This window comes from Sciurus carolinensis, chromosome 8 (assembly GCF_902686445.1).
Source record: "Sciurus carolinensis chromosome 8, mSciCar1.2, whole genome shotgun sequence".
Classification (NCBI taxonomy): Eukaryota; Metazoa; Chordata; class Mammalia; order Rodentia; family Sciuridae; genus Sciurus; species Sciurus carolinensis.
The window spans coordinates 15,123,751-15,135,396 of NC_062220.1; the positions used below are offsets into that span (position 1 = coordinate 15,123,751).

Below are 11,646 nucleotides of genomic sequence, written 5' to 3' on the forward strand. Positions count from 1 at the left end.
CTCTCTCTGGTGTCCCTCTACCAGAAGCATATGTGTCCCTTGTACCTCTGTTCTTCACATGAATCCCCATCACATGAGATCATGGACTCTGCAGCTGCCTCTGAGGCACATTGTTTCCTATGTGCACAAAAATCTGTGAATATTTCAGAGCATAGTCTGTAAGTGTCTTGTATCAGAATCATCTGGGACTCAGAACGTAGGGCTTACTGCAGACTCTCTGTGGTAGAGCCTAGGGGCTGTGTTTCCCTAGGCCTTCCTGGTGATTCTTGTACAGTCTGACATTAGAAAGCCTCCAAGCTAAGACTATCCTACTATATGTAGGCAGACCTAATCAGATTGCCCCTTTTTGCTTAAATTCAGGCTTTCTGGGCTGGGGAGATAGCTCAGTCGGTAGAGTGCTTGCCTTATAAGCACAAGGCCCTGGGTTCGATCCCCAGCACTGCAAAAAAAAAAAAAAAAAAAAAAAAAAAAAAAAAAATTCAGGCTTTCTTTTAGGAAGAGACATGTCATGAGACATGCCACTCTGGGTCATGGAGTGGATATACCACTCTGGGTCATGGAGTGGTAATTTTACAAAAATATGGATTTGGTACTTGTCTCCATGGGTGAAATAGTTGAATCTGTGGAAGTGGATGAGACATTTACTAGGTAAGGAGAATGTAGGTAGAACCTCAGAGAATGCCCAGTGTCAGAAACAGGAAGCCAGGAGTCACATGTGGTCAAGGGAGTAGCATTTGAGAAGGTGTTAGTCAATAAGGCCATGGATGTGGAGAGGTCAGGAGAAGCACTGAAGGACAAAAGCTTCTCAGTGTGGACATTTAGAAGGTCACCAATAGCTTTGAAGTTTGCTGCTTTGCCTGCTTGTCGGGGGCAGTGCATTTCTGATCACTGGTGGTAAGTGAGAGAGTGGGTGTGGAAGTGAATCATCTTACTGCTTGCCACCTTCCAGCCAGGAAGTGTAGACTTACAGGGGTGGCATTGTGGCTCATGTTCTACTGCAGCCTGCATACCTAGCTGTGCCTGGCACACAGTAGACATTCTGGTGTTTGCTCAATAATCATATATGGAATGATTGATGCAGCTGACATGCTTAGCATATTTGATTATAAGACTGGAAGGGGAAAAACCTTAGCAAGGTTTGGAGAATTATGTGATCATACTTTGGAGTAGAGATTTTTAAAATGTTATTGGTTACCAGTTCAGACATCTTCATTTTTAGGGTAAAGGATAACTGTATTGGGTTTTCTTTTCCCATATATTATATTTTAAGTATACTTCTTCACTGATGTTTTCTTCATTAATTAAATATGTGAATTTATAATTAGCATTTCGGGGAGTTTACTTTTATTTAGAATATCTCCCCTGCCAGTGTTGAGATCCCTAACTGGACTGGGTCAGTATTAGACTGACTTTCATGGTCATGGAAGCATATCAGGAGTGAATCAGAGTTAGTTGAGCTTGTTCTGCCTCCATGTTGATTTCCAAAGGATGGCCATTGCCTGAAATCACAAACTCCAGGACTTCATATTTAAACTCTCTCAGCCTTTTGCTCATCCACTCCCCTGACTGCCCTGAGTAACAGGCTGCTGCATCTTCTCCTACCTTCTCAAGAAAATAATTCATTGTTTACTCTTTCTGGTTGCCATAGCAGTGGACACACATCTCCAGTGGTGCACTTGACACTGCGTACCACCTTTACTGGTTTGTCCATCTGTCTTTTGTACCAGGCTCTGCACTCCTGGGACAAAGGACTGTGTTTCATCCATCTTTGTGTTTCTAGTGCTTAGGGCCTTTTGGACACATAACTGAGGCTCTGGAAGATTAAGTTATAGGATATACTCAAGGGAAATGAGAACAGATCTCCACATTAAAACTTGTGCATGAATGTTCATGGCTTCGTTGTTCATAGAAGCTAAAAAGTAGAAACAACTCAAATGTCTTAACAACTGATGAATAAATAAACAGCAATTAGAAAGGAATGAAAGACTGATATATACCACCACATAGATGAACCTCAAAAATGTTATGCTGAGTTGGGCATGGTGGTGCATGCTTGTAGTCCTAGAGACTCAGGAGATTGAGTCAGGAGGACTGCAAGTTTGAGGCTAGCCTCAGCAATCTAGGGAGGCCCTGAGTGACTTAGTGAGAATATGTCTTAAAATACAAAATAAAAAAAGACTAGGGATGTGACTCAGTGGTTAAGTGCTCCTGGGTTCAGCCCTAGTACCAAAAGAACATATGTGTGTGTGTGTATAAATAATACTGATAGGTCCAGGCATGTAGCTCAGTAGAGCAATTGCCTAGCATGCATGAGGCCCTGGATTCAGTGTACCATACTGAAAAAAAATGTTTGTGTGTGTGTCTGTCTATATTTGTTTTATTTGCATGAGCTGTCCAGAATAGACAACTCTATTGGGAAAAAATTGAATTGATGATTGTGTAGGTATGGGTGGGACCAGGGAGTGACTACGGATGGGTGAAAGTTTCTTTTAGGGCTAATGATAATGTCATTAAGTTATATTTAGGCAAGATTATACAACTCTGTAGATATACTAGAAACTGTTGAGTTGTACATTTTTAAAAGGTGAACTTTATGTTACATAAATTACTTATTGACTATGCTATTTTCAAAAAGATAAAGTTTCTAGGCATGGTGTCCCCATGCCTGTAATCCTAGTGACTCTGAGAGGGTGAGGCAGGTTTGAGGCCACCCTCAGCAACTTAGTAAGTCTGGTCTCAAAATAAAAAATGAAAAGGATGGGGAATGTAGCTCAGTGGTCAAGTGCCCTGGGTTCCATCCCAGTATCACCACCCACACAAGTTGCAGTCAGAGCATTCAGAGAGCCACTGTGCTTCCTTCCTCTACTTTTTTGCTTTACATGTTAGTGATCTAGGCTAATTGTTCCACTCTAATTTTCTCACCTATAAAATTTAAGCAGTATGTGATAAAAGAACATAGGCTACCCTCTCACATCTGTGGTCAGTCGATTTTTGACAAGGGCACCAAGACCATTCGGGGTGAGGTGGGGAAGGATGGTCTCTTCAACAAATGGTATTGGGAAAACTGGATATCCACTTGCAACTACAAATGTAGTTAACAAAATGGGTGAAAGAACTTTAAGAGCTAAAATTATAAAACTCTTAGAAGAAAACACAGGGATAAATCTTCATGATAAGTATATATAGAATATTCTCAACATTCTTGTTCATCATGAAAATGCAAATCAAATATACAGGGAGATATTTGCCCATGACATGATTCTATATTTAGAAGACCAAAAAACTACCAGAAAACTTCTAGAACTCATAAACGAATTCAGAAAAGTAGCAAGATATAAAATTAATACCCCTTTAAAGAAAAGAAATTTGGGAATCAATCTAACAAAAGAGATGAAAAACCTCTACAATGAAGACTACAGAACACTAAAGAAAGAAATTGAAGAAGACCTTAGAAGATGGAAAGACCTCCCCCCATGTTCTTGGATAGGCAGAATTAATCTTGTCAAAATGGCCTTACTACCCAAAGTGCTATACAGATTTAATGCAATTCCTATTAAAATTCCAATGACTTTCTTCATAGAAATAGAAAAAGCAGTTATGAAATTCATTTGGAAAAGTAAGAGGCCCAGAATAGTCAAAGCAATCTTCAGTGAGAAAAACGAAGTAGGAGGCATTACAGTACCATACCTTAGATTATACTACAGAGCTGTCGTAACAAAAACAGCATGGTATTGGCACCAAAACAGACATTTGGACCAATGATACAGAACAGAAGACACAGTGACAAATCCACATAAGTACAGTTATCTCATACTAGAAAAGGCACCATAAACTTACATTGGAGAAAAGATAGCCTCTTCAACAAATGGTGGCTGGGAACTCATTTCATAATAGCTAAACTGTGGAAACAACCTAGATGCTTTCAACAGTTGAATGGATAAAGAAACTGGTATATATATACGATAGAATATTACTCAGCTTTAAAGAAGAATGAAATTCTGGCATTTGCTGGTAAATGGATGGAGTTAGAAAATATCATGCTAAGTGAAATAAGCCAAACCCTCAAAACTAAAGGCTGAATGTTTTCTCTCATACGCAAAGCTAATTCACAATAAGGGGATGGTTAGGGAAGAATAGTTATTTTATATTAAGTAGAGGGGAGTGAAGGGAGGGGAAGGGGTATGGGGGAAGGAATGATAGTAGAGTGAAACACATTATTACCTCAGGTGCATGTATGACTGCATGACCAATGTGATCCCTGCAATATATATAATCAGAAAAATGAGAGATTACACTCTATTTATGTATGATCTATCAAAATGTATAAATGCATTCTACTGTCATGTTCACCTAACTCGAACAAATGAAATAAAAACAAATAGTGCCAGGGAAACTGGAAATCCATGTGTAATAAAATGAAATTAGACCCCTATCTCTCACCTTGCACAGAACTCAAAGTAGATAGGGATCTAGGTATTAGACCAGAGACCCAGTGCCTACTAGAAGAAAAAGTAGGACCGATTTTCCATCATGTCGGCTTGGAACCTGATTTCCCCAACAAGACTTCTAAAGCATAAGAAGTAAAATCAAGAATCAATAAATGGGAGGTATCAAACTAAAAAGCTTCATCACAGTAAAGGAAACAATAAAGAACATGAAGAAAGATACTACAGAATAGGAGAATATCTTTGCCACCTGCAGTTCAGACGCAGCATTAATATCCAGAATATATAAAGAACTCAAAAATCTTAACACAAAAAAAAACACCAAAAAAACAAATAACCCAATCAATAAATGGGTAAAGGAACTGAATAGACATTTCACAGAAGAAATACAGTCAATCAAAAAATATATTAAAAACATTCAACATCTCTATAAATTAAAGAAATGCAAATTAAAACCACACTGAGATTCCATCTCATTCTAGTCAGAATGGCAGTTTTCAAGAATACAAGTAACAAATGTTGGTGAGGATGTGGGAAAAAAGGTACCCTCGTACATTGCTGGTGGGACTGTGAATTGGTGCAACTACTCTGGAAAGTAGTATGGAGATTCCTCAGCAAAACTTGGAATGGAACTATCATTTGACCCAGTTTTCCCACTCCTGGGAATATACCCAAAGAATTTAAAATCAGCATACTTCAGTGATGTGTCCATATCAGTGTTTATAGCAGCACAATTCGAAATAGCTAAGCTATGGAACCAACATAGGTGACCTTCAACAGATGAATGGATAAAGAAAATGTGTTACATATACACAATGGAGTGTTACTCATCATACAGAAGAATAACTCATGGCGTTTGCTGGTGAATGGATGGAACTGGAGACTATCATGCTAAATGAAATAAGCCAATCCCCAAAAACCAAAGGCTGAATGTCCTCTCTGATTTGCAGATGCTAACACACAACAAGGGGGCAGGGAATAGAAGTTCATTAAATTAAACAAAGGAGAATGAAGAGAAGGCAGAGGAGATGGCAATAGGAAAGACAGTGGAATGAATTGGACATAACTTTCCTATGTTCATATATGAACACGACCAGTGAAACTCCACATCATGTACAACCATAAGAACGGGATCCTAAATAGAATAAGTTATACTCTATGTTTGTATAATATGTCAAAATACACTCTACTATCAAGTTTATCTAAAAAGAACAAATAAAAAAATATACAAGGAGAAAGCTGGGTGTAGGGTGACATACCTATAATCCTAGCAACTTGAGAGACTGAGTCAGGAGGACTGCAAGTTGCAGACCAGCCTTAGCAACTTAATGAGGCCTAAGCAGCTTAGTAAGACCCTGTCTCAAAATGAAAAGCACCTCTAGATTCAAGCCACAGTACCAAAGCAACAACAACAGAACCCAGGGACGCAATTTCCTATGTTGTGGGAGGCTATAATCAGAAAACCATGAAATAACAAGTGTCGTTTGAGAGGAGAAATCAGAGCCCTGCATTGCTAGTGGGAATGTTAAAATAAGATAAACTTGGAATTATCATAAGATCAAGTAATTCTGCTCCTCAATATTTTTGCCAAAGAATTGAAAACAGGGACTTAGGTATTAGTATGCCAGTATTCATGTTTGTTGTATCATCATTCACGATAACTAAAGGGTGGAAACAGCCAAGGTGTCTAACAGATGAGTGGATAAACAAAATGTGGTGTGTCCATACAGTAGAAAGCTCTTCCCCATGAAAGGAATAAAGTTCTGATACATGCTTACAGCCTTGAAAATGTTATGCTAGATGAACTAAGCCATACACAAAAGGACAAAAATTGCATGATTCCATTTACATGAAGTATCTAGAGTAGGCAGATTCCTCGAGACAGAGGGGCGATGAGGAATTACTTCTTATTAGGTACAGAATTTCTACTGGGTGATAACACTTTGAAATAACGGTTATGGCTATACAACATTGTGAATGTAACTGATGCCACTGTATTGCACACTTAGAAATGGTTAAACAACTTTTATGTGAGATATATTTTACTATAATCAAAGAAAAAAGTGGATTAAATACTGTTAGAGTCTTTTCAGTAATTGAAAGTGAAATAAAGGAACATGCAGTAGTGTCGAGGAAGAACAGCAATCCTGTGAACGAGTGGCCTAGCTGAAAAGACAAAGCATTTTGAAAGCATTGATTCCTTTCAGTGGAAAACAGAATGATTAAACGAGAGTGGTTTGAGGATGTTCGTCTTCCTCTCTGAATGGCGGAGTGAATAAAAATAAACCTGATTGTGACATCTTTTGTTGTGCGATTTTTGTGTTTGGACCCTGAAAGCTTACAAAATGAACCATTAATATAGCTTTAAATGGGAATAGGTCCACAGAGGAGCTTCAGAAATGGGCATACAAATCCTAACTCCCTTCTTATTTTCTAAGGTAGTCAGGTTATTCTACTTCTTAGCTACTTACATTTTGTTAATTTATAAAAAATTATATTTTAATTTATTTTTCTCCCTTTTAGTATTTGGTGTCTTTGATCCAGGATAACCTCGGATGGATGTGGGTTTTCTACTTTTTCATTCTCATGGTAAGTGTATGCTTTTTTTTTTTTTAAATATCATTTTTCTTAGTAATTTTGTTTAAAGCATTTACTTAAGTCAGTTTTTGACAAGCAGCAAAATTGCTGATTGCTTTTAAAGACCCTTTTGTGAAAAGTAATGTTTTATTAGTCAAAAAGACACATTTCTTTCTCAAGGAGGAAAAGGGCCCTCAGCTTGTTCGTGACCTGAGTCTAATGAGTGTTGCCATTTATAATTCCAGGAAAAACAACAAGAAACTTACTTAAGATCTGCCAGCCATTAATCAGTGTACTCTTCTGGGTTGCTCTCTATTTGCTGAATATAATTTGAGATTTCCAAAAGAAATTACAATGTGCGCCAAACAACAAAGAGTTAAAAAAGCAGCATTGATCTGATTAACACTGTCCTGTGTGCAGGTTCTGAGATGATGCTGTGGAGGAAATAGTTGTTATGCCTCAGACGCTCTTGGCTGGGTTTTCGTACTTTCTGGGAAATAGCCAATATGGAATAAAGCCTTGTGCTTCCAAAGCGATGCCTTCTGTTGAACAGGCATATGATATACTCTGTCACATTATTGATGAAACAGTGCTCGAGACTTGAGAGTCAGGTGATGACCTTGTCCTCCAGGGATGCATTTAGTATCCTGTCTTTAGATCTGGGCCATTCTGATTGGAGGCATCCTTAGCCACCCTAGGACCAGTGCTCTATTCTTGACTGGTCCAACAAGCCCTGGGATAGTCTACCCGCAGGAAGCCTCTGGAATACCCTTCTAATTGCCTCCTGGTTTCTGGAGACGGTGCCATATGACTGGTTCCTTTCTTGACTTCCCTGCTAAGTAGGGGGAAGTAGCTTCTGAAGAACCTGCTTAGTGTGATCATGCTAGAAACTGCTATAGAAAAACAACTTGGATTCATGAAGCCTGTTTTTCGTTGGGGCTTTAGCAAGAGTGTTTTGCTCTACCTAATGGAAATCCTGTACTTAAGTTCTTTTTCGATAGCTAATGTGTCATTAAGTATGTTGTGATAGTAACTATAATTTTCAAAAGTCATTTTCTATCTCACTGAAGATTAAAATTATCTTTCTAAATAGTCAAAGTGAATGTAATTGTCCAAACCCATCATTTATGTTCAAAATGCGATACTCTAACTGAAGTAAGTTGTCACTGCATATTTAATGCTTTCTTCTCTTCGCAGACTAGTTGTACAATTCTGTTTATCTCACCATTAATAGTGAGGGAGATATCCTCTCTTGTGCAAAGGAGACAAGCTCACATATTGAGTGAGTGACTGGTGCCCACAAGAAAAAAGAACAATGGGAGACACATGAGATGATTAGATCTTTTAATTCACCCCATTTGTGAGTTGTCTAAGCACCAACATAACCTCGGCTCACCAGGCCTCTTTCAGCACTGCCAGCCACCCTGGACATTGGCCAGGAGTGAAGACTGCATTATTTTTCTACACTACAGGAATTATTATTGACGATTTTTATTGTTTCATGAATGTACTGGCTGGCAGGTGGATCTGCCAGCAACCTTGTTTGGCCTTTTGGGGTTTATGCCTTTAACCCTAGGTCATATTGGCCTTGGACCCTCGTACTGCAGCCTCAAGAGTTGAATGAACAGGAGACAGCCACATGTGATTGGTATGGATGTTGAATAAAAAGAATCATTGCATTTTGCTTTGGTAATGAATTTGCAGAGACTTGCCCACCTCTGAAGCATCAAACCTGAAGAAAGCTCCTGCTGGGTTCAGCTGCAAGCCTGTCTTGGACAAAGAACACCTTTACCTGCTGAGCTGGAAAAGGTTGCACTATGTGCTTGTTGGCTTGGGCACTGACTCAGTGTCATTTGCTAAAGAAGCGGACTGTCTTCCAATTATTGTTAATTTGTTCTCCTCCATCTTCACTCACAATTAGCTTTGACAACTGGAGGCCTTTGTGATTTCGAGGACCATAAGGCACATTAGTTATCCTGAACATTCCATTGTGTAGCTCTCAATCCCAGATTTGCTGGCTGGGAACTTCAGGGTCCTCTGGGAAGCGAATCTGCTCAGCCCTATTTTTGGAGGATTGATCTCTGTCACTACCAGGTTCTTGGAGTTACCTCAGCAGAAGACAGAATTAGAGGAAAGTTCCATAAGTGTTCCAGAAGTGTGAAGTGTGTGATGTTGACTCATGTTAATGGGTTTCTAGGTCTAAGGGGTGTCTTCTTTAGAAGAATGTAGTGTATGTATTCAAGGCTGTGAATTCTATATTAATCAGTATTTTAAGGTCACTATATATATTTTAAATTATGTAAACAAACTAAGGAAAATGTGCAATTTTGAGGGATACCTAATTTGCATTGGGTTAGCAAATATTTTTCAATCTCTTGCTTTATACTTCAAAATGTGTGATGAACTAGTTAATGTTATTTAATCATGCAGATTTTTGATCATATTGCTTGTTTACTGACATAAAAGGAAAATACAAAACACAGGAGGGAGAAATAAACCAACTTTTATAGTAAATGTCCATCCATTTAGTTATTTAAGTCTTTCTCTGTCTCTCCCTCTTCCGTTCTCTCTCTCCTTTTCTTGTAGAACTCAGGGCCTTGTGCATGGTAAACGGGCACTGTACCTCTGAGCTACACCCCCAGCCCAGCTCTGTGCTTCAGATTATGATTGATACCTTAAGTTTCCTGGTGCTGAGTGGCACTGGTGTACAGGTGCTGATCCCCTAGCCTTGCCAGGTCATGGCTGCCCCCCACTTGCTGGTGGGCCTTGTTCCCCTCAGGCTCTGTGCAGGGTTGCCCTCTCGCTCTCTGGAAGACGTCTCAGTTTGGATGAGTTGCCTAGTTGTAATTTAGGGACTGTCCAGATGAAGCTGTTACTGTTATTGACCCTTTTACTAACATTCAGCTCTGAGAGTTTCCTTCCTCCCAGCTTCTCAGCAGCAGGGTTGTATTCTTGTGTCTGGATACCAGCCAGGGTTTCCTTACCCACTTTAACTTTAGGTGGGTGAGGGTGGCCCCCTGAGCTGTAACTGAAACGAAATTATAAATTAAATGCTGAGCTCTGCAAGAAATGATGTATTACTGTATGGATGTATTTCCTTGTTCTAGTTCTGCCAATCTGTGTAAGAATTAACTTTAAATGCCTCAGTGGTGGTGCTGGATATGTAGCTCAGTTGGTAGAATGCTTACTTACTAAGCACAAGGCCCTGGGTTCAATCCCCAGCACCACAAAAAAAGAAATGCCTTAGAGTTAACTTCATTCTCTTATTAATTTTTTTCCTTTCAAGGAAAGGCCGTAGTGAAAGCTCATTTGAAAATGCCTTCTCTCTCAGTTAAAAATCAATAATTGGAAAAAATGTAAAGAACAGTAGGAAACTTTACACAGTAAGATAAAGGACTATTGGATGTGGAAAAAAAATTACCGTTCAAGTTTCTTGTGTTCTGGAAGTAAAAATGATAATTTAGAAAAAAATTTTTTTTTTTCCCCAGTGCTGGGGATTGAACTTGGGACACTGTACCACTGAGCTATACCTACTCCCTAGTCCTTTAAGAAAAAAAATTTTTTAGTTGTCAGTGAACCTTTATTTTATTTATTAATATGTGATGCTGAGACTTAAACCCAGTGCCTCACACATGCTGGGTTAAGTGTTCTACCACTGAGCTACAGCCCAGCCCCACTTTTTAAATTTTTATTTTGAGATAGGGTCTTGCCAAGTTGCCAAGGCCAACCTCAAATTTGTGATTTTCTTGTCCCAGCCTCCTGAAAATCTGAGATTACCAGTGGCACTGTACCTGGGAAAAATTCTTTAATAATTTTAAGTTGAGCTCAGTGTCCCATGCCTGTAATTCTAGCATCATGGGGGCTGAGACAGGAGGATTGCAAATTCAAGGCCAACCTCACCACCTTAGTAAGACCTCATCACAAAATAAAGTAGGCACTGTGGTGCACGTCTGTCGTCCCAGTGGCTCAGGAGGCTGAGGCAGGAGGATCACACATTCAAAGCCAGCCTTAGCAACTTAGTGAGGCCATAAGCAACTTAGACCCTGTTTCAAAAAAATAAAAAGGGGTGGGGATGTGGTTCAGTGTGGTTAAGCACCCCTGGGTTCAATCCCTGATACCCCCCAAAAATAAAAAGGAGTGAGGATATGGCTCTGTGGGTGAGTGCTTGTCCAACATGTGCAAGGCCTTGGGTTCAAAGCCCAACACCACACACACACACACACACACACACACATGCGTGCACACCACGCATACACGCACACACAAATTAAAATACTAATTTAAAAAAAAAAAAAGGTGAGAAGGGAAATGGTCTCAGCTCATCTATGCTTGTCTTTTGTCTGCATAGACTACTTTGCCAGTTGCCTGTATTAGTAGTTTTCAAGGTCATAAATCCTTTTAAGAATCTGAAAGTCACTTACTTTCTCCCCAGATCAAAACACACAAATGAAAAGACAGAAAAGTTGATTAAAGGGCGTTCATGAACCAAACTCGAAGTCCTTAGACCACAAAGATAGAAACCTTTGTCAGTGAATCAGAGTGATGTAAGCCTTTGTCCAGGTGGAGGTTGTCCACCTGTTTCTTCACCTGCTCTCCTGGTGCCTCCCTCTGGACTACAGAGTCA

At 39.4% G+C, this 11,646-nt stretch overlaps 1 protein-coding gene across 3 annotated transcripts in view; it reads left to right on the forward strand.

Annotated features, from left to right (window-relative positions):
• The window catches only part of Slc37a3 (solute carrier family 37 member 3), a 50,589-nt gene extending 40,008 nt beyond the window's left edge, over positions 1–10,581 (forward strand). For all 3 annotated transcript variants that reach the window (XM_047562260.1, XM_047562261.1, XM_047562262.1), the window contains 2 exons: positions 6,969–7,034; positions 8,220–10,581. In XM_047562260.1, coding sequence (XP_047418216.1) covers positions 6,969–7,034; positions 8,220–8,312 — 159 coding nt within the window. In that variant the 3' untranslated portion in view covers positions 8,313–10,581. The remainder of the gene's footprint in view (positions 1–6,968; positions 7,035–8,219) is intronic.
• Positions 10,582–11,646: the final 1,065 nt, after the last annotated feature.